General features: G+C 47.2%; 1 protein-coding gene across 1 annotated transcript in view; it reads left to right on the top strand.

Moving 5' to 3' along the window:
• igfbp3 (insulin-like growth factor binding protein 3) overlaps positions 1 to 18,089 on the top strand; it is a 71,598-nt gene extending 53,509 nt beyond the window's left edge. Inside the window, exon 4 of the mRNA XM_021604522.2 lies at positions 15,113 to 18,089. Coding sequence (XP_021460197.2) covers positions 15,113 to 15,238 — 126 coding nt within the window. The 3' untranslated portion in view covers positions 15,239 to 18,089. The remainder of the gene's footprint in view (positions 1 to 15,112) is intronic.
• Positions 18,090 to 18,698: the final 609 nt, after the last annotated feature.

Raw genomic sequence — 18,698 nt, 5'->3', positions numbered from 1 at the left:
CCGTCTGTGAGACACACCAGAACCAGGACAAATATCAGGCCGTCTGTGAGATACTCCAGAACCAGGACAAATATCAGGCCGTCTGTGAGATACTCCAGAACCAGGACAAATATCAGGCCGTCTGTGAGATACTCCAGAACCAGGACAAATATCAGGCCGTCTGTGAGATACACCAGAACCAGGACAAATATCAGGCCGTCTGTGAGACACACCAGAACCAGGACAAATATCAGGCCGTCTGTGAGATACTCCAGAACCAAGACAAATATCAGGCCGTCTGTGAGACACACCAGAACCAGGACAAATATCAGGCCATCTGTGAGATACTCCAGAACCAGGACAAATATCAGGCCGTCTGTGAGACACTCCAGAACCAGGACAAATATCAGGCCGTCTGTGAGATACTCCAGAACCAGGACAAATATCAGGCCGTCTGTGAGATACTCCAGAACCAGGACAAATATCAGGCCGTCTGTGAGATACTCCAGAACCAGGACAAATATCAGGCCGTCTGTGAGATACTCCAGAACCAGGACAAATATCAGGCCGTCTGTGAGATACTCCAGAACCAGGACAAATATCAGGCCGTCTGTGAGATACTCCAGAACCAGGACAAATATCAGGCCGTCTGTGAGATACTCCAGAACCAGGACAAATATCAGGCCGTCTGTGAGATACTCCAGAACCAGGACAAATATCAGGACGTCTGTGAGACACACCAGAACCAGGACAAATATCAGGCCGTCTGTGAGATACTCCAGAACCAGGACAAATATCAGGCCGTCTGTGAGATACTCCAGAACCAGGACAAATATCAGGCCGTCTGTGAGATACTCCAGAACCAGGACAAATATCAGGCCGTCTGTGAGATACTCCAGAACCAGGACAAATATCAGGCCGTCTGTGAGATACTCCAGAACCAGGACAAATATCAGGCCGTCTGTGAGATACTCCAGAACCAGGACAAATATCAGGCCGTCTGTGAGACACACCAGAACCAGGACAAATATCAGGTCGTCTGTGAGATACTCCAGAACCAGGACAAATATCAGGCCGTCTGTGAGACACACCAGAACCAGGACAAATATCAGGCCGTCTGTGAGACACACCAGAACCAGGACAAATATCAGGCCGTCTGTGAGACACACCAGAACCAGGACAAATATCAGGCCGTCTGTGAGACACACCAGAACCAGGACAAATATCAGGCCGTCTGTGAGATACTCCAGAACCAGGACAAATATCAGGCCGTCTGTGAGACACACCAGAACCAGGACAAATATCAGGCCATCTGTGAGATACTCCAGAACCAGGACAAATATCAGGCCGTCTGTGAGATACTCCAGAACCAGGACAAATATCAGGCCGTCTGTGAGACACACCAGAACCAGGACAAATATCAGGCCGTCTGTGAGATACTCCAGAACCAGGACAAATATCAGGCCGTCTGTGAGATACTCCAGAACCAGGACAAATATCAGGCCGTCTGTGAGATACTCCAGAACCAGGACAAATATCAGGCCGTCTGTGAGATACACCAGAACCAGGACAAATATCAGGCCGTCTGTGAGACACACCAGAACCAGGACAAATATCAGGCCGTCTGTGAGATACTCCAGAACCAGGACAAATATCAGGCCGTCTGTGAGACACACCAGAACCAGGACAAATATCAGGCCATCTGTGAGATACTCCAGAACCAGGACAAATATCAGGACGTCTGTGAGACACACCAGAACCAGGACAAATATCAGGCCGTCTGTGAGATACTCCAGAACCAGGACAAATATCAGGCCGTCTGTGAGATACTCCAGAACCAGGACAAATATCAGGCCGTCTGTGAGATACTCCAGAACCAGGACAAATATCAGGCCGTCTGTGAGATACTCCAGAACCAGGACAAATATCAGGCCGTCTGTGAGATACTCCAGAACCAGGACAAATATCAGGCCGTCTGTGAGATACTCCAGAACCAGGACAAATATCAGGCCGTCTGTGAGATACTCCAGAACCAGGACAAATATCAGGCCGTCTGTGAGATACTCCAGAACCAGGACAAATATCAGGCCGTCTGTGAGACACACCAGAACCAGGACAAATATCAGGCCGTCTGTGAGACACACCAGAACCAGGACAAATATCAGGCCGTCTGTGACACACACCAGAACCAGGACAAATATCAGGCCATCTGTGAGATACTCCAGAACCAGGACAAATATCAGGCCGTCTGTGAGACACTCCAGAACCAGGACAAATATCAGGCCGTCTGTGAGATACTCCAGAACCAGGACAAATATCAGGCCGTCTGTGAGATACTCCAGAACCAGGACAAATATCAGGCCGTCTGTGAGATACTCCAGAACCAGGACAAATATCAGGCCGTCTGTGAGATACTCCAGAACCAGGACAAATATCAGGACGTCTGTGAGACACACCAGAACCAGGACAAATATCAGGCCGTCTGTGAGATACTCCAGAACCAGGACAAATATCAGGCCGTCTGTGAGATACTCCAGAACCAGGACAAATATCAGGCCGTCTGTGAGATACTCCAGAACCAGGACAAATATCAGGCCGTCTGTGAGATACTCCAGAACCAGGACAAATATCAGGCCGTCTGTGAGATACTCCAGAACCAGGACAAATATCAGGCCGTCTGTGAGATACTCCAGAACCAGGACAAATATCAGGCCGTCTGTGAGATACTCCAGAACCAGGACAAATATCAGGCCGTCTGTGAGATACTCCAGAACCAGGACAAATATCAGGACGTCTGTGAGACACACCAGAACCAGGACAAATATCAGGCCGTCTGTGAGATACTCCAGAACCAGGACAAATATCAGGCCGTCTGTGAGATACTCCAGAACCAGGACAAATATCAGGCCGTCTGTGAGATACTCCAGAACCAGGACAAATATCAGGCCGTCTGTGAGATACTCCAGAACCAGGACAAATATCAGGCCGTCTGTGAGATACTCCAGAACCAGGACAAATATCAGGCCGTCTGTGAGATACTCCAGAACCAGGACAAATATCAGGCCGTCTGTGAGATACTCCAGAACCAGGACAAATATCAGGCCGTCTGTGAGATACTCCAGAACCAGGACAAATATCAGGCCGTCTGTGAGACACACCAGAACCAGGACAAATATCAGGCCGTCTGTGAGACACACCAGAACCAGGACAAATATCAGGCCGTCTGTGACACACACCAGAACCAGGACAAATATCAGGCCATCTGTGAGATACTCCAGAACCAGGACAAATATCAGGCCGTCTGTGAGACACTCCAGAACCAGGACAAATATCAGGCCGTCTGTGAGATACTCCAGAACCAGGACAAATATCAGGCCGTCTGTGAGATACTCCAGAACCAGGACAAATATCAGGCCGTCTGTGAGATACTCCAGAACCAGGACAAATATCAGGCCGTCTGTGAGATACTCCAGAACCAGGACAAATATCAGGACGTCTGTGAGACACACCAGAACCAGGACAAATATCAGGCCGTCTGTGAGATACTCCAGAACCAGGACAAATATCAGGCCGTCTGTGAGATACTCCAGAACCAGGACAAATATCAGGCCGTCTGTGAGATACTCCAGAACCAGGACAAATATCAGGCCGTCTGTGAGATACTCCAGAACCAGGACAAATATCAGGCCGTCTGTGAGATACTCCAGAACCAGGACAAATATCAGGCCGTCTGTGAGATACTCCAGAACCAGGACAAATATCAGGCCGTCTGTGAGATACTCCAGAGACTAGGTTGTTTAATCAGACTTTTTTGGTATTTTTTTGTATTGACTTTAAAGTTGATGCTTATTGAAGGTACTTGAATAAGAACACAGTTAGTTGTTTTTGTTTTCACTGGCAAGGGTCTAACCCCAGGTCTTCTGTCTATGAGTCGAGGAGTAGTTATCTACATTTGTTCGGTAAAGGAAGATGTTACGAGATGTCGTCAAGCCAATAGATGGCGCTGCTGTTATGTGTTTCTGAGTGTGATATTGTATAGTACTAGTGAGCCAAGTTAAGCATGACTTACTATGCACTGAATGGAGCTCTATGCATGCTACAGAGTGATGCTGAAGTAAAAACTTTCTAATCAACATTACCTTGCTCTTGTATTGAAAAAACAACATATAAAACACCCTACGGCCCTCCAACTGGCCTTGGTAAATACTATAACAACTCCATGTTCACCTTCTCAAGCCTCTTTCTCTTTAGATCCCTTTCTCCTCTTTCTCCTCTTTCTCTATTTAGAGATCTCTCTCTCTCTCTCTCTCTCTCTCTCTCTCTCAACAACAAGGTGAATTTTTCTCTGCATGACCCCACAGACTTAAAAACTTACTTTAGAATCCCGCATACACTCACACACACACACTCACTCACACACACAAATGTTTGCTTTTCTTGTGATGACCAAACAATTGTTTTCCATTCAAAATCGTATTTCCCCTAACCCCTAACGCTAACCTAACCCTAAACCTAACCCTAACCACTAAGCCTAAAAAAGCCATTTTCCTTGTGGGGACCAGCGAAATGTCCCCAGGACTTCTGGTCCCCACAGGGATAGTGAAACCAAACCACACACACATTCTTGCCCGGGGATGTGATGTTTGAGTTCTGCTGAGGCATGACCTGCACACGATTTTAATAATCATCCAAGTTGAGAAAGGAGAGCGAGAGAGAGAGAGAAATTGAGGTTAGCATTGGGGCACACACACAAGCACACACAGTCTGGCAGGTGGCTGTGGAAGACAGGTGTTATTATTACATTATCTCTGGCTGGCCTGAGTTCCTCCTTCGTTTGCGGGTGTATTGTCCAAACTGCTCCTTTTTGCTCTTCGCCTGGCTGTCAGTGGCAGCTCAACAATCCCCAACCCGTTCTCTCTATCGACCTCAACACGCAATCTACTCATACGCGCAAACACTCACATTCAGACTCATACATACACGCTGTCTCTCTCTCCCCTTACCTTCTTTTTTTTGTCACAGAAAATTACAGTTTTCGTGGTATTGCTTTGTGCACTGACTTTACTGAACTCTGGAGAAAAGGAACATTGTCGCTGGGTGAGTACATCTGACAATGTGCTCTCCCGTCCATTAGACATTTTGTCTGCAGGAACTCGCTCTTTTTCACTCGGTCCGCTCGTCCAAGTATTTGTGGCATGATGTGAACAGTACGAATTTGTGTCACTACCAAAGTCTAATGGTTTTAAATGACTGTTTTGTATTGTCTGGAAACTCACTTGTAGAATTCGCTTGCATTAGGTCTCTTAAAAAAGAGAAGCCGTGTAAGGTTATTAAACAGAGGTGCCTAGTTCTTCTTCTTTTGTTGATATCAGGTAACGTGCAACCTAACCCTGGCCCTGATATGCAATGTCTCCAAACCCCCTCTGATTTTAAGATCAAGATCTGGTTTTGGTATTTTTCATTTAACTGTACGCAGCCTGTTGTCACAAATTGATGGGGTTAGGATTTGGGCTAAATCAACTGATGCTGATGTAATTGTGCTTTCTGAAACCTTGCTCAGCAAGTCTGTTTTTGATAAGGATATTTGTATAAGTGGTTACAATGTTTATCGCACTGATCGGGTTAAGAAAGGTGGGGTTGTGGCTATATATGTAAAATCTAAATTCCATGTAAGTGTGACAAAGTCTGAAACTATTTGTAAACAGTTGGAATTTCTAGCTTTGAATATTGAGGTTTCAAAGGGCCTCTCTATAATTGTGATTGGCTGTTATAGACCCCCCTCTGCCCTGTATAACTGTGATTGGCTGTTATAGACCCCCCTCTGCTCTCTATAACTGTGATTGGCTGTTATAGACTCCCCTCTGCTCTCTATAACTGTGATTGGCTGTTAAAGACCCCGCTCTGCTCTCTATAACTGTGATTGGCTGTTATAGACCCCCCTCTGCTCTCTATAACTGTGATTGGCTGTTATAGACCCCCCTCTGCTCTCTATAACTGTGATTGGCTGTTATAGACTCCCCTCTGCTCTCTATAACTGTGATTGGCTGTTAAAGACCCCCCTCTGCTCTCTATAACTGTGATTGGCTGTTATAGACCCCCCTCTGCTCTCTATAACTGTGATTGGCTGTTATAGACCCCCCTCTGTTCTCTATAACTGTGATTGGCTGTTAAAGACCCCCCTCTGCTCTCTATAACTGTGATTGGCTGTTATAGACCTCCATCTGCTCTCTATAACTGTGATTGGCTGTTATAGACCCCCCTCTGCTCTCTATAACTGTGATTGGCTGTTAAAGACCCCTCCTGCTCTCTATAACTGTGATTGGCTGTTATAGACCCCCCTCTGCTCTCTATAACTGTGATTGGCTGTTAAAGACCCCCCTCTGCTCTCTATAACTGTGATTGGCTGTTAAAGACCCCCCTCTGCTCTCTATAACTGTGATTGGCTGTTATAGACCCCTCTCTGCTCTCTATAACTGTGATTGGCTGTTATAGACCCCCTCTGCTCTCTATAACTGTGATTGGCTGTTAAAGACCACCCTCTGCTCTCGGTGATGCATTTTCTTCTTTGACACACCTTATGTCTAAACTTCTTTACAGGGAAATTATCTTGATTGGTGATCTCAACTGGTGTTGGTTAAAGCCGGTGTCTGATGATTTAAAAATGTTTTGTAATTCTAGGAATCTTACCCAGTTGATTAACTCACCCACTCGCCCAAATCTTAAATGTCCAGATACATCTCCCCTGATTGATTTGATATTGACAAATGTTCCAAGGAAATATTCTGCAGTTGGTGATTTTTGTAATGATTTAAGTGACCATTGTGCTGTTGTTGCTGTTAGAAATACTAAGGTTCCTAAGACAAACCCACGTTTTATTCGTAAGAGAAATTTGAAGTGTTTTAATGAGCAGGCTTTCTTTCATGATTTGTTTTATTTTGACTGGAGCAGATTGATTTTATCCCTGATGTGGAAACTGCCTGGAAATTCTTTCATGATGGTTTTTCCCAAATAGTAAACAAACATGCCCCATTCCGCAGGTTCAGGGTTAAAGGGCGGGATAATCCATGGTTTTCTTCTGAGCTGTCTTGTATTATTCACGACCGTAATCTAGCCTGGGCTAAAGCAAGGAAATCATGTTCTGATGCTGATTGGCTTATTTTTAGGCAGTTACGAAACAAGTGCTATTTTCTTCTCAGGAAGGCCAAGTCTGAATATTTTATGTCTCTTACCACTGATAACCTGAATGACCCTAGAAAGTTTTGGAAGGCTATTAAGTCGATGTCTGGTAACAGTAATGTTAATGAATTACCGTCATGTGTTTTGAAGGACTCTGTTGCTGTATATGACAAACCTGAAATTCTGAATTGTTTCAATGAGCCCTTTGTATCGTCTGGTAGGCTGTTTGATTCAGTGTCCTCTGTCTCTGTTCAACCCTGTGTGGATGAACCAGTGAGAGCTGGTCAAACTTTTAGCTTTTTGCCATTCTCAGTGCAGGTGGTACATACAGCCCTGAAACCCTTAGATCAGAGAAATCCTGCAGGTCCTGATCTTTTGGATCCCTGCTTTTTAAATCTGGCAGCTGATTTCATAGCTGAACCACTTACATATCTGTTCAATCTAACCCTGGGATATAATGAAATTCCCCAAATCTGGAAATCAGCATTTGTCCTACCACTTTTTAAAGGGGGAGATCCAACTATTTTAAATAATTATAGGCCAATCTCAAAGCTGTCACCCCTGGTGAAAATACTTGAAACCCTTGTAAGTGAACAGCTAAAATAGTTTTTATTTACTAACCATATTTTATCAATGTACCAGCCGGGCTTCAGGAAGAAGCATAGCACAATTACAGCAGCCATGAAGGTTTTAAATGATATCACTTAAGCCATTGAGAAAAAACAGTACTGTGTCTCACTTTTTATTGATCTCTCTAAGGCTTTTGATACAGGAGATCATGCTATACTAAGGCAGAGATTGTCGAGTGTAGGTCTTTCAGAGCATGCAGTTGCATGGTTTGCTAACTATCTGTCTGATAGAACTCAGTGCACTCAATTTGATGGGCTTAAGTCTGTTAAATTGTCTGTCTTGAATGGTGTACCCCAAGGCTATGGACTTGGTCCTCTCTTATTCACTATTTATATAAATGATTTAGACAAAAATTTCCAAAATGCACAACTTCATTTTTATGCTGATGATACTGTTATTTACCGCTGTGCCTCGTCTCTTACAAATGCTTTCCAGAACATGTAAACTGCTTTTTATTTATTTTACATTTTGTTATTCTCTTGTGAATTCAATGGTTTTTACTAGATTACTTGCAGTTTTTCATGTTGTCTAAATGAGCCCTTCCTGGTTAAATAATGTCCTCTTTCCCCTCTCTGTCTTCTTTCCCCTCTCTGTCTTCTTTCCCCTCTCTGTCCTCTTCCCCCTCTCTGTCCTCTTCCCCCTATCTGTCCTCTTCCCCCTCTCTGTCCTCTCGGCCCTCTCTGTCCTCTTTCCCCTCTCTGTCTTCTTTCCCTGATCTATCTTCTTTCCCCTCTCTGTCCTCTTTCCCCTCGCTGTCGTCTTTCCCCTCTCTGTCTGATTTCCCCTCTCTGTCTTCTTTCCCCTCTCTGTCCTCGTTCCCCTCTATGTCCTCTTTCCCCTCTCTGTCTTCTTTCCGCTCTCTGTCCTCTTTCCCCTCTCTGTCCTCTTTCCCCTCTCTGTCCTCTTTCCCCTCTCTGTCCTCTTTCCCCTCTCTGTCCTCTTTCTCCTCTCTGTCCTCTTTCCCCTCTCTGTCCACTTTCCCCTCTCTGTCCTCTTCCCCCTCTCTGTCCTCTTCCCCCTCTCTGTCCTCTCGCCCCTCTCTGTCCTCTTTCCCCTCTCTGTCTTATTTTCCCCTCTCTGTCTTATTTCCACTCTCTGTCCATTTTCCCCTCTCTGTCTCCTTTCCTCTCTCTGTCTTCATTCCCCTCTCTGTCCTCTTTCCCCTCTCTGTCCTCTTTCCCCTCTCTGTCCTCTTTCCCCTCTCTATCCTCTTTCCCCTCTCTGTTCTCTTTCCCCTCTCTGTCCTCTTTCCCCTCTCTGTCTTCATTCCCCTATCTGTTCTCTTTCCCCTCTCTGTCCTCATCCCCCTCTCTGTCCCCTCTCCCCTCTCTGTTCTCATTCCCCCCTCTGTCCTCTTTCCCCTCTCTGTTATCTTCCCCTCTCTGTATTCTTTCCCCTCTCTGTCTTCTTTCCCGTCTCTGTCCTCTTCCCCCTCTCTGTCCTCTTCCCCCTCTCTGTCCTCTTCCCCCTCTCTGTCCTCTCGCCCCTCTCTGTCCTCTTTCCCCTCTCTGTCTTCTTTCCCCGATCTGTCTTCTTTCCCCTCTCTGTCCTCTTTCCCCTCGCTGTCCTCTTTCCCCGATCTGTCTTCTTTCCCCTCTCTGTCCTCTTTCCCCTCTCTGTCTTATTTTCCCCTCTCTGTCTTCTTTCCCCTCTCTGTCCTCTTTCCCCTCTCTGTCCCCTTTCCTCTCTCTGTCCTCTTTCCCCTCTCTGTCCTCTTTCCCCTCTCTGTCCTCTTTCCCCCCTCTGTCTTCTTTCCCCTCTCTGTCCTCTTTCCCCTCTCTGTCCCCTTTCCTCTCTCTGTATTCATTCCCCTCTCTGTCTTCTTTCCCCTCTCTGTCCTCTGTCCCCTCTCTGTCCTCTTTCCCCTCTCTGTCTTTTTTCCCCTCTCTGTCCTCTTTCCCCTCTCTATCCTCTTTCCCCTCTCTGTCCTCTTTCCCCTCTCTATCCTCTTTCCCCTCTCTATCCTCTTTCCCCTCTCTATCCTCTTTCCCCTCTCTGTCCTCTTTCCCCTCTCTATCCTCTTTCCCCTCTCTGTCCTCTTTCCCCTCTCTATCCTCTTTCCCCTCTCTATCCTCTTTCCCCTCTCTATCCTCTTTCCCCTCCCTGTCTTCTTTCCCCTCTCTGTCCTCTTTCCCCTCTCTGTCTTCCTTCCCCTCTCTACCCTCTTTCCCCTCTCTATCCTCTTTCCCTTCTCTGTCCTCTTCCCCCTCTCTGTCCTCTTTCCCCTCTCTGTCTTCATTCCCCTATCTGTTCTCTTTCCCCTCTCTGTCCTCTTTCCCCTCTCTGTCCTCTTTCCCCTCTCTGTCTTCATTCCCCTATCTGTTCTAATTCCCCTCTCTGTCCTCTTCCCCCTCTCTGTCCTCTCTCCCCTCTCTGTTCTCATTCCCCCCTCTGTCCTCTTTCCCCTCTCTGTTATCTTCCCCCTCTCTGTCCTCTTTCCCCTCTCTGTCCTCTTTCCCCTCTCCGTCTTCATTCACCTATCTGTTCTCTTTCCCCTCTCTGTCTTCTTTCCCCTCTCTGTCTTCTTTCCCCTCTGAGTCTTCTTTCCCCTCTCTGTCCACTTTCCCCTCTCTGTCTTCTTTCCCCTCTCTGTCCTCTTTCCCCTCTCTGTTATCTTCCCCCTCTCTGTCCTCTTTCCCCTCTCTGTCCTCTTTCCCGTCTCTACCCTCTTTCCCCTCTCTACCCTCTTTCCCCTCTCTGTCTTCTTTCCCCTCTCTGTCTTCTTTCCCCTCTCTGTCCTCTTTCCCCTCTCTGTCCTCTTCCCCCTCTCTGTCCTCTCTCCCCTCTCTGTTCTCATTCCCCCCTCTGTCCTCTTTCCCCTCTCTGTTATCTTCCCCCTCTCTGTCCTCTTTCCCCTCTCTGTCCTCTTTCCCCTCTCCGTCTTCATTCACCTATCTGTTCTCTTTCCCCTCTCTGTCTTCTTTCCCCTCTCTGTCTTCTTTCCCCTCTGAATCTTCTTTCCCCTCTCTGTCCACATTCCCCCCTCTGTCCTCTTTCCCCTCTCTGTTATCTTCCCCCTCTCTGTCCTCTTTCCCCTCTCTGTCCTCTTTCCCGTCTCTACCCTCTTTCCCCTCTCTACCCCCTTTCCCCTCTCTGTCTTCTTTCCCCTCTCTGTCCTCTTTCCCCTCTCTGTCTGATTTCCCCTCTCTGTCTTCTTTCCCCTCTCTGTCCTCTTTCCCCTCTATGTCCTCTTTCCCCTCTCTGTCTTCTTTCCGCTCTCTGTCCTCTTTCCCCTCTCTGTCCTCTTTCCCCTCTCTGTCCTCTTTCCCCTCTCTGTCCTCTTTCCCCCCTCTGTCCTCTTTCTCCTCTCTGTCCTCTTTCCCCTCTCTGTCCACTTTCCCCTCTCTGTCCTCTTCCCCCTCTCTGTCCTCTTCCCCCTCTCTGTCCTCTCGCCCCTCTCTGTCCTCTTTCCCCTCTCTGTCTTATTTTCCCCTCTCGGTCTTATTTCCACTCTCTGTCCAATTTCCCCTCTCTGTCTCCTTTCCTCTCTCTGTCTTCATTCCCCTCTCTGTCCTCTTTCCCCTCTCTGTCCTCTTTCCCCTCTCTGTTATCTTCCCCCTCTCTGTCCTCTTTTCCCTCTCTGTCCTCTTTCCCGTCTCTACCCTCTTTCCCCTCTCTACCCTCTTTCCCCTCTCTTTCTTCTTTCCCCTCTCTGTCTTCTTTCCCCTCTCTACCCTCTTTCCCCTCTCTGTCCTCTTCCCCCTCTCTGTCTTCTTTCCCCTCTCTGTCCTCTTTCCCCTCTCTGTCCTCTTCCCCCTCTCTGTCCTCTCGCCCCTCTCTGTCCTCTTTCCCCTCTCTGTCTTCTTTCCCCGATCTGTCCTCTTTCCCCTCTCTGTCCCCTTTCCTCTCTCTGTCCTCTTTCCCCTCTCTGTCCTCTTTCCCCTCTCTGTCCTCTTCCCCCTCTCTGTCCTCTCGCCCCTCTCTGTCCTCTTTCCCCTCTCTGTCTTATTTTCCCCTCTCGGTCTTATTTCCACTCTCTGTCCAATTTCCCCTCTCTGTCTCCTTTCCTCTCTCTGTCTTCATTCCCCTCTCTGTCCTCTTTCCCCTCTCTGTCCTCTTTCCCCTCTCTGTTATCTTCCCCCTCTCTGTCCTCTTTCCCCTCTCTGTCCCCTTTCCTCTCTCTGTCCTCTTTCCCCTCTCTGTCCTCTTTCCCCTCTCTGTCTTCTTTCCCCTCTCTACCCTCTTTCCCCTCTCTGTCCTCTTCCCCCTCTCTGTCTTCTTTCCCCTCTCTGTCCTCTTTCCCCTCTCTGTCCTCTTCCCCCTCTCTGTCCTCTCGCCCCTCTCTGCCCTCTTTCCCCTCTCTGTCTTCTTTCCCCGATCTGTCTTCTTTCCCCTCTCTGTCCTCTTTCCCCTCGCTGTCCTCTTTCCCCGATCTGTCTTCTTTCCCCTCTCTGTCCTCTTTCCCCTCTCTGTCTTATTTTCCCCTCTCTGTCTTCTTTCCCCTATCTGTCCTCTTTCCCCTCTCTGTCCCCTTTCCTCTCTCTGTCCTCTTTCCCCTCTCTGTCCTCTTTCCCCTCTCTGTCCTCTTTCCCCCCTCTGTCTTCTTTCCCCTCTCTGTCCTCTTTCCCCTCTCTGTCCCCTTTCCTCTCTCTGTATTCATTCCCCTCTCTGTCTTCTTTCCCCTCTCTGTCCTCTGTCCCCTCTCTGTCCTCTTTCCCCTCTCTGTCTTTTTTCCCCTCTCTGTCCTCTTTCCCCTCTCTATCCTCTTTCCCCTCTCTGTCCTCTTTCCCCTCTCTATCCTCTTTCCCCTCTCTGTCCTCTTTCCCCTCTCTATCCTCTTTCCCCTCTCTGTCCTCTTTCCCCTCTCTATCCTCTTTCCCCTCTCTGTCCTCTTTCCCCTCTCTATCCTCTTTCCCCTCTCTATCCTCTTTCCCCTCTCTATCCTCTTTCCCCTCCCTGTCTTCTTTCCCCTCTCTGTCCTCTTTCCCCTCTCTGTCTTCCTTCCCCTCTCTACCCTCTTTCCCCTCTCTATCCTCTTTCCCTTCTCTGTCCTCTTCCCCCTCTCTGTCCTCTTTCCCCTCTCTGTCTTCATTCCCCTATCTGTTCTCTTTCCCCTCTCTGTCCTCTTTCCCCTCTCTGTCCTCTTTCCCCTCTCTGTCTTCATTCCCCTATCTGTTATCTTTCCCCTCTCTGTCCTCTTCCCCCTCTCTGTCCTCTCTCCCCTCTCTGTTCTCATTCCCCCCTCTGTCCTCTTTCCCCTCTCTGTTATCTTCCCCCTCTCTGTCCTCTTTCCCCTCTCTGTCCTCTTTCCCCTCTCCGTCTTCATTCACCTATCTGTTCTCTTTCCCCTCTCTGTCTTCTTTCCCCTCTGAATCTTCTTTCCCCTCTCTGTCCACTTTCCCCTCTCTGTCTTCTTTCCCCTCTCTGTCCTCTTTCCCCTCTCTGTTGTCTTCCCCCTCTCTGTCCTCTTTTCCCTCTCTGTCCTCTTTCCCGTCTCTACCCTCTTTCCCCTCTCTACCCTCTTTCCCCTCTCTTTCTTCTTTCCCCTCTCTGTCTTCTTTCCCCTCTCTACCCTCTTTCCCCTCTCTGTCCTCTTCCCCCTCTCTGTCTTCTTTCCCCTCTCTGTCCTCTTTCCCCTCTCTGTCCTCTTCCCCCTCTCTGTCCTCTCGCCCCTCTCTGTCCTCTTTACCCTCTCTGTCTTCTTTCCCCGATCTGTCTTCTTTCCCCTCTCTGTCCTCTTTCCCCTCGCTGTCCTCTTTCCCCGATCTGTCTTCTTTCCCCTCTCTGTCCTCTTTCCCCTCTCTGTCTTATTTTCCCCTCTCTGTCTTCTTTCCCCTCTCTGTCCTCTTTCCCCTCTCTGTCCCCTTTCCTCTCTCTGTCCTCTTTCCCCTCTCTGTCCTCTTTCCCCTCTCTGTCCTCTTTCCCCCCTCTGTCTTCTTTCCCCTCTCTGTCCTCTTTCCCCTCTCTGTCCCCTTTCCTCTCTCTGTATTCATTCCCCTCTCTGTCTTCTTTCCCCTCTCTGTCCTCTGTCCCCTCTCTGTCCTCTTTCCCCTCTCTGTCTTTTTTCCCCTCTCTGTCCTCTTTCCCCTCTCTATCCTCTTTCCCCTCTCTGTCCTCTTTCCCCTCTCTATCCTCTTTCCCCTCTCTGTCCTCTTTCCCCTCTCTATCCTCTTTCCCCTCTCTGTCCTCTTTCCCCTCTCTATCCTCTTTCCCCTCTCTGTCCTCTTTCCCCTCTCTATCCTCTTTCCCCTCTCTATCCTCTTTCCCCTCTCTATCCTCTTTCCCCTCCCTGTCTTCTTTCCCCTCTCTGTCCTCTTTCCCCTCTCTGTCTTCCTTCACCTCTCTACCCTCTTTCCCCTCTCTATCCTCTTTCCCCTCTCTGTCCTCTTTCCCCTCTCTGTCCTCTTTCCCCTCTCTGTCTTCATTCCCCTATCTGTTCTCTTTCCCCTCTCTGTCCTCTTTCCCCTCTCTGTTATCTTCCCCTCTCTGTCCTCTTTCCCCTCTCTGTCCTCTTTCCCCTCTCCGTCTTCATTCACCTATCTGTTCTCTTTCCCCTCTGTCTTCTTTCCCCTCTCTGTCTTCTTTCCCCTCTGAATCTTCTTTCCCCTCTCTGTCCACTTTCCCCTCTCTGTCTTCTTTCCCCTCTCTGTCCTCTTTCCCCTCTCTGTTATCTTCCCCCTCTCTGTCCTCTTTCCCCTCTCTGTCCTCTTTCCCGTCTCTACCCTCTTTCCCCCTCTACCCTCTTTCCCCTCACTGTCTTCTTTCCCCTCTCTGTCCTCTTTCCCCTCTCTGTCCTCTTTCCCCTCTCTGTCTTCTTTCCCCTCTCTGTCCTCTTTCCCCTCTCTATCCTCTTTCCCCTCTCTGTCCTCTTTCCTCTTTCCCCTCTCTATCCTCTTTCCCCTCTCTATCCTCTTTCCCCTCCCTGTCTTCTTTCCCCTCTCTGTCCTCTTTCCCCTCTCTATCCTCTTTCCCCTCTCTGTCCTCTCTCCTCTCTCTGTCCTCTTTCCCCTACTGTCTTCATTACCCTCTCCTGCTTGTCTGTCTGTCTGTCTGTCTGTCTGTCTGTCTGTCTGTCTGTCTGTCTGTCTGTCTGTCTGTCATTCTCTCTCCTGTCTGTCTTTCTGTCTGTCCCGTTCTCCCCTCTCAGAATGTTTCTATGCTATGGCTATGGGCCAGGGCTAGTTGAATGGTCTTAGTTTGTTATCCCTTCCCTCCCATGCTGGTGTTAACTATTTACACCTGAAGGCTGTAAATGTCTGACAGAAAAAGCTCCTTTCCTAGTTTAGTCAAAGATGACAAGAGTTTTATATGACAGACTGTAGGTTGTTAATATATTGCATTAAATCAATCATTTTCTCTCTCTCTCTCCCTCTCTCTCTCTCTGCAGTGCCGTCCTTCCAAAGGGAGGAAGAGGGGTTACTGCTGGTGTGTGGATAAGTACGGTCAGCCTCTCCCTGGCTATGATGGAAAGGAGAGAGGAGAATCCCAGTGCAACAACCTGGAGAACAAATGAGAGGCAGAGAGAGGATGGAGTGATGGAGGCAAGGCAAGAAGAAGAGAGGAATGGGAGAGAGAGATACTTTTTTTAACTCCTGCCTTGCACGTAACCGTCGAAAGAGTGCCGGACCGTTGACCTCAGGTCACATGACTGCTGGGTGGGGGAGGGGAAGAGAGGGGAAGGGAGGGGAAGGGAGAGGCAGACTGGGACAGCACAGCCTAATAGGCCAAGCCTTCTGTCCATCATCTGCAGCTATCTGCTCTGTGCTATGGGAACCTCTAGCTACCCCTCGTATGAAAACAACAGAGAGAGAAACTAAACATCTGCACTATTATTTTAGAGAGAGAGGATGGAGGGACTTTTCCACTCACTTTAAAGAGGACTTGTCTGTGACTGTGACCCAACGCAACATGCTTGTGTATGTTTGTGTGTGTGTATGCATGCATGTGTGAGCATGTATGAGTGTTTGTGTGTGTGTGTATGTGTGTGTAAATGCTGTCTTTCAATAAGCTCAGTTTAGAGGTGGAAGAAAACCTCTTGACATCCAAACCCTGCCCCCTTCTATCCTGTCATGCAGAGACTCCTCCCCTTTCTCAGGATCCATCATTATGAAGTGAAGGCTTATGGGTAGGCCAGCCTCTGACCTCTTCCCTGCCATGTTGGACACCACTGGCCTTCCCCACTGTCTCCATAGCAACCAGCTTGTCCCGCCCGATGTGCTGCGTCACATTTACAGGTTTAGGGGGAAGGAAAGGAATGGAGACGATGCCTTAAACCCACACTGCCCCTCTCCCCCTCTTCCCCATCCCTGACCCCTACCCCTCCCTTTCTCATATTCCTTGGTTAGCCCTCTGCGGTCCTCATAGGACCCCAGGAAGAGTAGCTGCTGCTTTTGCAAAAGTTCATGGGGATTCAAAAAAAATAATCAACAGGTTCTCACATAACGTTACTACCCTGCAGCCCTGATCTGGTTAGCTAGCTGGCGGGTTAGGTTAGCATAGTTAGCCAAACCATCACTTCTTCATTCAGGAAATAGGGCCAGTGGTGTTGTCATGACAACATGGTCCCTCTATCTGCAGTACTCTTCCTGTCTATGGTGCATATGTCCTGGTGTGGGGTCCTTTAGACTGGGCATGCTCGGTGGGACCGGGCTGCTCTCTATGCCATAGGAGCCAGCTTCGAGGCCAAGCACAACCACTTAAAGCACTTTAGCTGCACCCAACCAACTTCCCTACAGCGCTCCTCACAGTTAAAGACCATCTCTACCCATTGTAGTGTAGTAGTCATAGCTTTTAATTGTTGCAACATTTAACAAGGTTTATAGCACTGTATAACAAAACATCAACAACAACAAAATAAAAAACAATGTTACACAAGCACTTCTGACTGTGACTTTACTCAGCCTAGAGAACAAACGCCCCTCCTCACAATTTCCATTCTATGCAAAGTGTGTTTTATTTTTGTTGATATTGTTTCTTGGAGATGCTTGTATGATCTTATGCCAACATAACTCCACCAGGTGGATGCAGCACCAAATATGCATTCAAGAAGCAGACAGGGGGTCTGAGGGAGGGGGCGTGGTCCTCCTAGAAGTGCTCCCTGCTTCCTGTATGACGCTTTCACATATCCTGTGTCTGAAATGGCACCATATTTCGTATATAATTCCCTATGGGCCCTGATCAAAAGTGATGCACTACATAGGGAATAGGATGCCATTGAAGATGCAGACTTGAACAGTGGAGTGTGCACAACAAGGAATGCTAGCCCAGTAGCTCGGTAGCATGGAATTGGATGCACACACACTTTAAAACAAACAACAACAACATCTTAAAACCAACCAAGCCGCTGAGGCTGCAAGCCATTCTATTTGAAGACTTGATTTCGGGGGACGATAATTAAATTACGTTTAAGATATTGCCCCACTCCTTCCCAGTTCTTTGTTAGTCTTATTCTATATTCAAAATGTTTTCGTGGCTATGTGGCTGACACATGTACGGTACTTCAAATTAAATAAATAAAGAAGTTATTTATCTAAGAAAGAATTATAAACTGATCCAAACTACGTTTTTTTCTTACCAACAGTAAGAATCAGTGACTCACTGATTGTAGAGCAAACTCGAAGTTGATTCAGCGTATTTTGGGGAATGTAATCACTAATGAATGTTACATTTTTTTTATTAACATTTTCTTCTATAATTATTTTTGTAAACTTTAAACATCTCTGGTTTGTTGCCCACGGTAGCTGTCAGTCGGTCAGGCACTCAGGCACTCAGGTCACTGGTCTGTAGACTAATTGGTTTGTAACAAAGTTGGGGTCAGTTTTATTTCTATTCAGTCAATACAATAATCTGAAAATCTTAATGAGGAAATGTTGAATTTGAATTTGAACTGACTTTTCTGAATTAACTGAATGGAATGGAGCCCAATCCTGTTGTGTAATCCAATGGGTCTGTAGTCAAGTGAAACTCTCAGTCAGTCCATCGGTCACTGCTCCAACACTTCTCTCCGTACACACCAACGTTCACACAAACGTGCACAGCAATGTGCACGCGATGCCATCCCGTCTCAGTCTCGGTCCACATCCAGGGGCACCTCTGTCTCTCTAACATTGTGTCACTTTTCTGGTGGTCATGTAAGAATCTCTCTTCTGTTCACGGGTAATTGTACTTTATTTTTACATTTTGTTTCAACTTTTATTGTGTAAAGAGTTTTGATTCTTTAAAGAAAAAAAGCTTTTCTTGTTACTAATCTAGAAAATCACACAGCTATTATTTTCTTTGAGGAAGGAACATTATTTTGTTAAAATATAATTTGTATTTAATGTCTTTTTAAAATAAAAAAATAAACACTATTTTCATTTACTGTTGAACGGCTCGAGGGTGTTTTTACAAGTTAGGCTGTGTTACCTCAGAGAGCTGAGAAGTACATTCAGTACTCAATACGGTCCTACTTCAGAGTTATAGTAAGTAGGCCTATATTCAGTACTCAATACTGTCCTACTTCAGAGTTATAGTAAGTAGGCCTACATTCAGTACTCAATACTGTCCTAGTTCAGAGACATAGTAAGTAGGCCTACATTCAGTACTCAATACTGTCCTACTTCAGAGTTATAGTAAGTAGGCCTACATTCAATACTGTCCTACTTCAGAGTTATAGTAAGTAGGCCTACATGCAGTACTCAATACTGTCGTACTTCAGAGTTATAGTATGTAGGCCTACATTCAGTACTCAATACGGTCCTACTTCAGAGTTAAAGTAAGTAGGCTTACATTCAGTACTCAATACGGTCCTACTTCAGAGTTAAAGTAAGTAGGCCTACATTCAGTACTCAATACGGTCCTACTTCAGAGTTATAGTAAGTAGGCCTACATTCAGTACTCAATACTGTCCTAGTTCAGAGTTATAGTAAGTAGACCTACATTCAATACTCAATACTGTCCTACTTCAGAGTTATAGTAAGAAGGCCTACATTCAG

The sequence above is a fragment of the Oncorhynchus mykiss genome, chromosome 5, assembly GCF_013265735.2.
Source record: "Oncorhynchus mykiss isolate Arlee chromosome 5, USDA_OmykA_1.1, whole genome shotgun sequence".
NCBI classification, from domain to species: Eukaryota; Metazoa; Chordata; class Actinopteri; order Salmoniformes; family Salmonidae; genus Oncorhynchus; species Oncorhynchus mykiss.
Note: the sequence above shows the minus strand (reverse complement) of the source record. Positions and strands in the feature narration are given on the sequence as shown.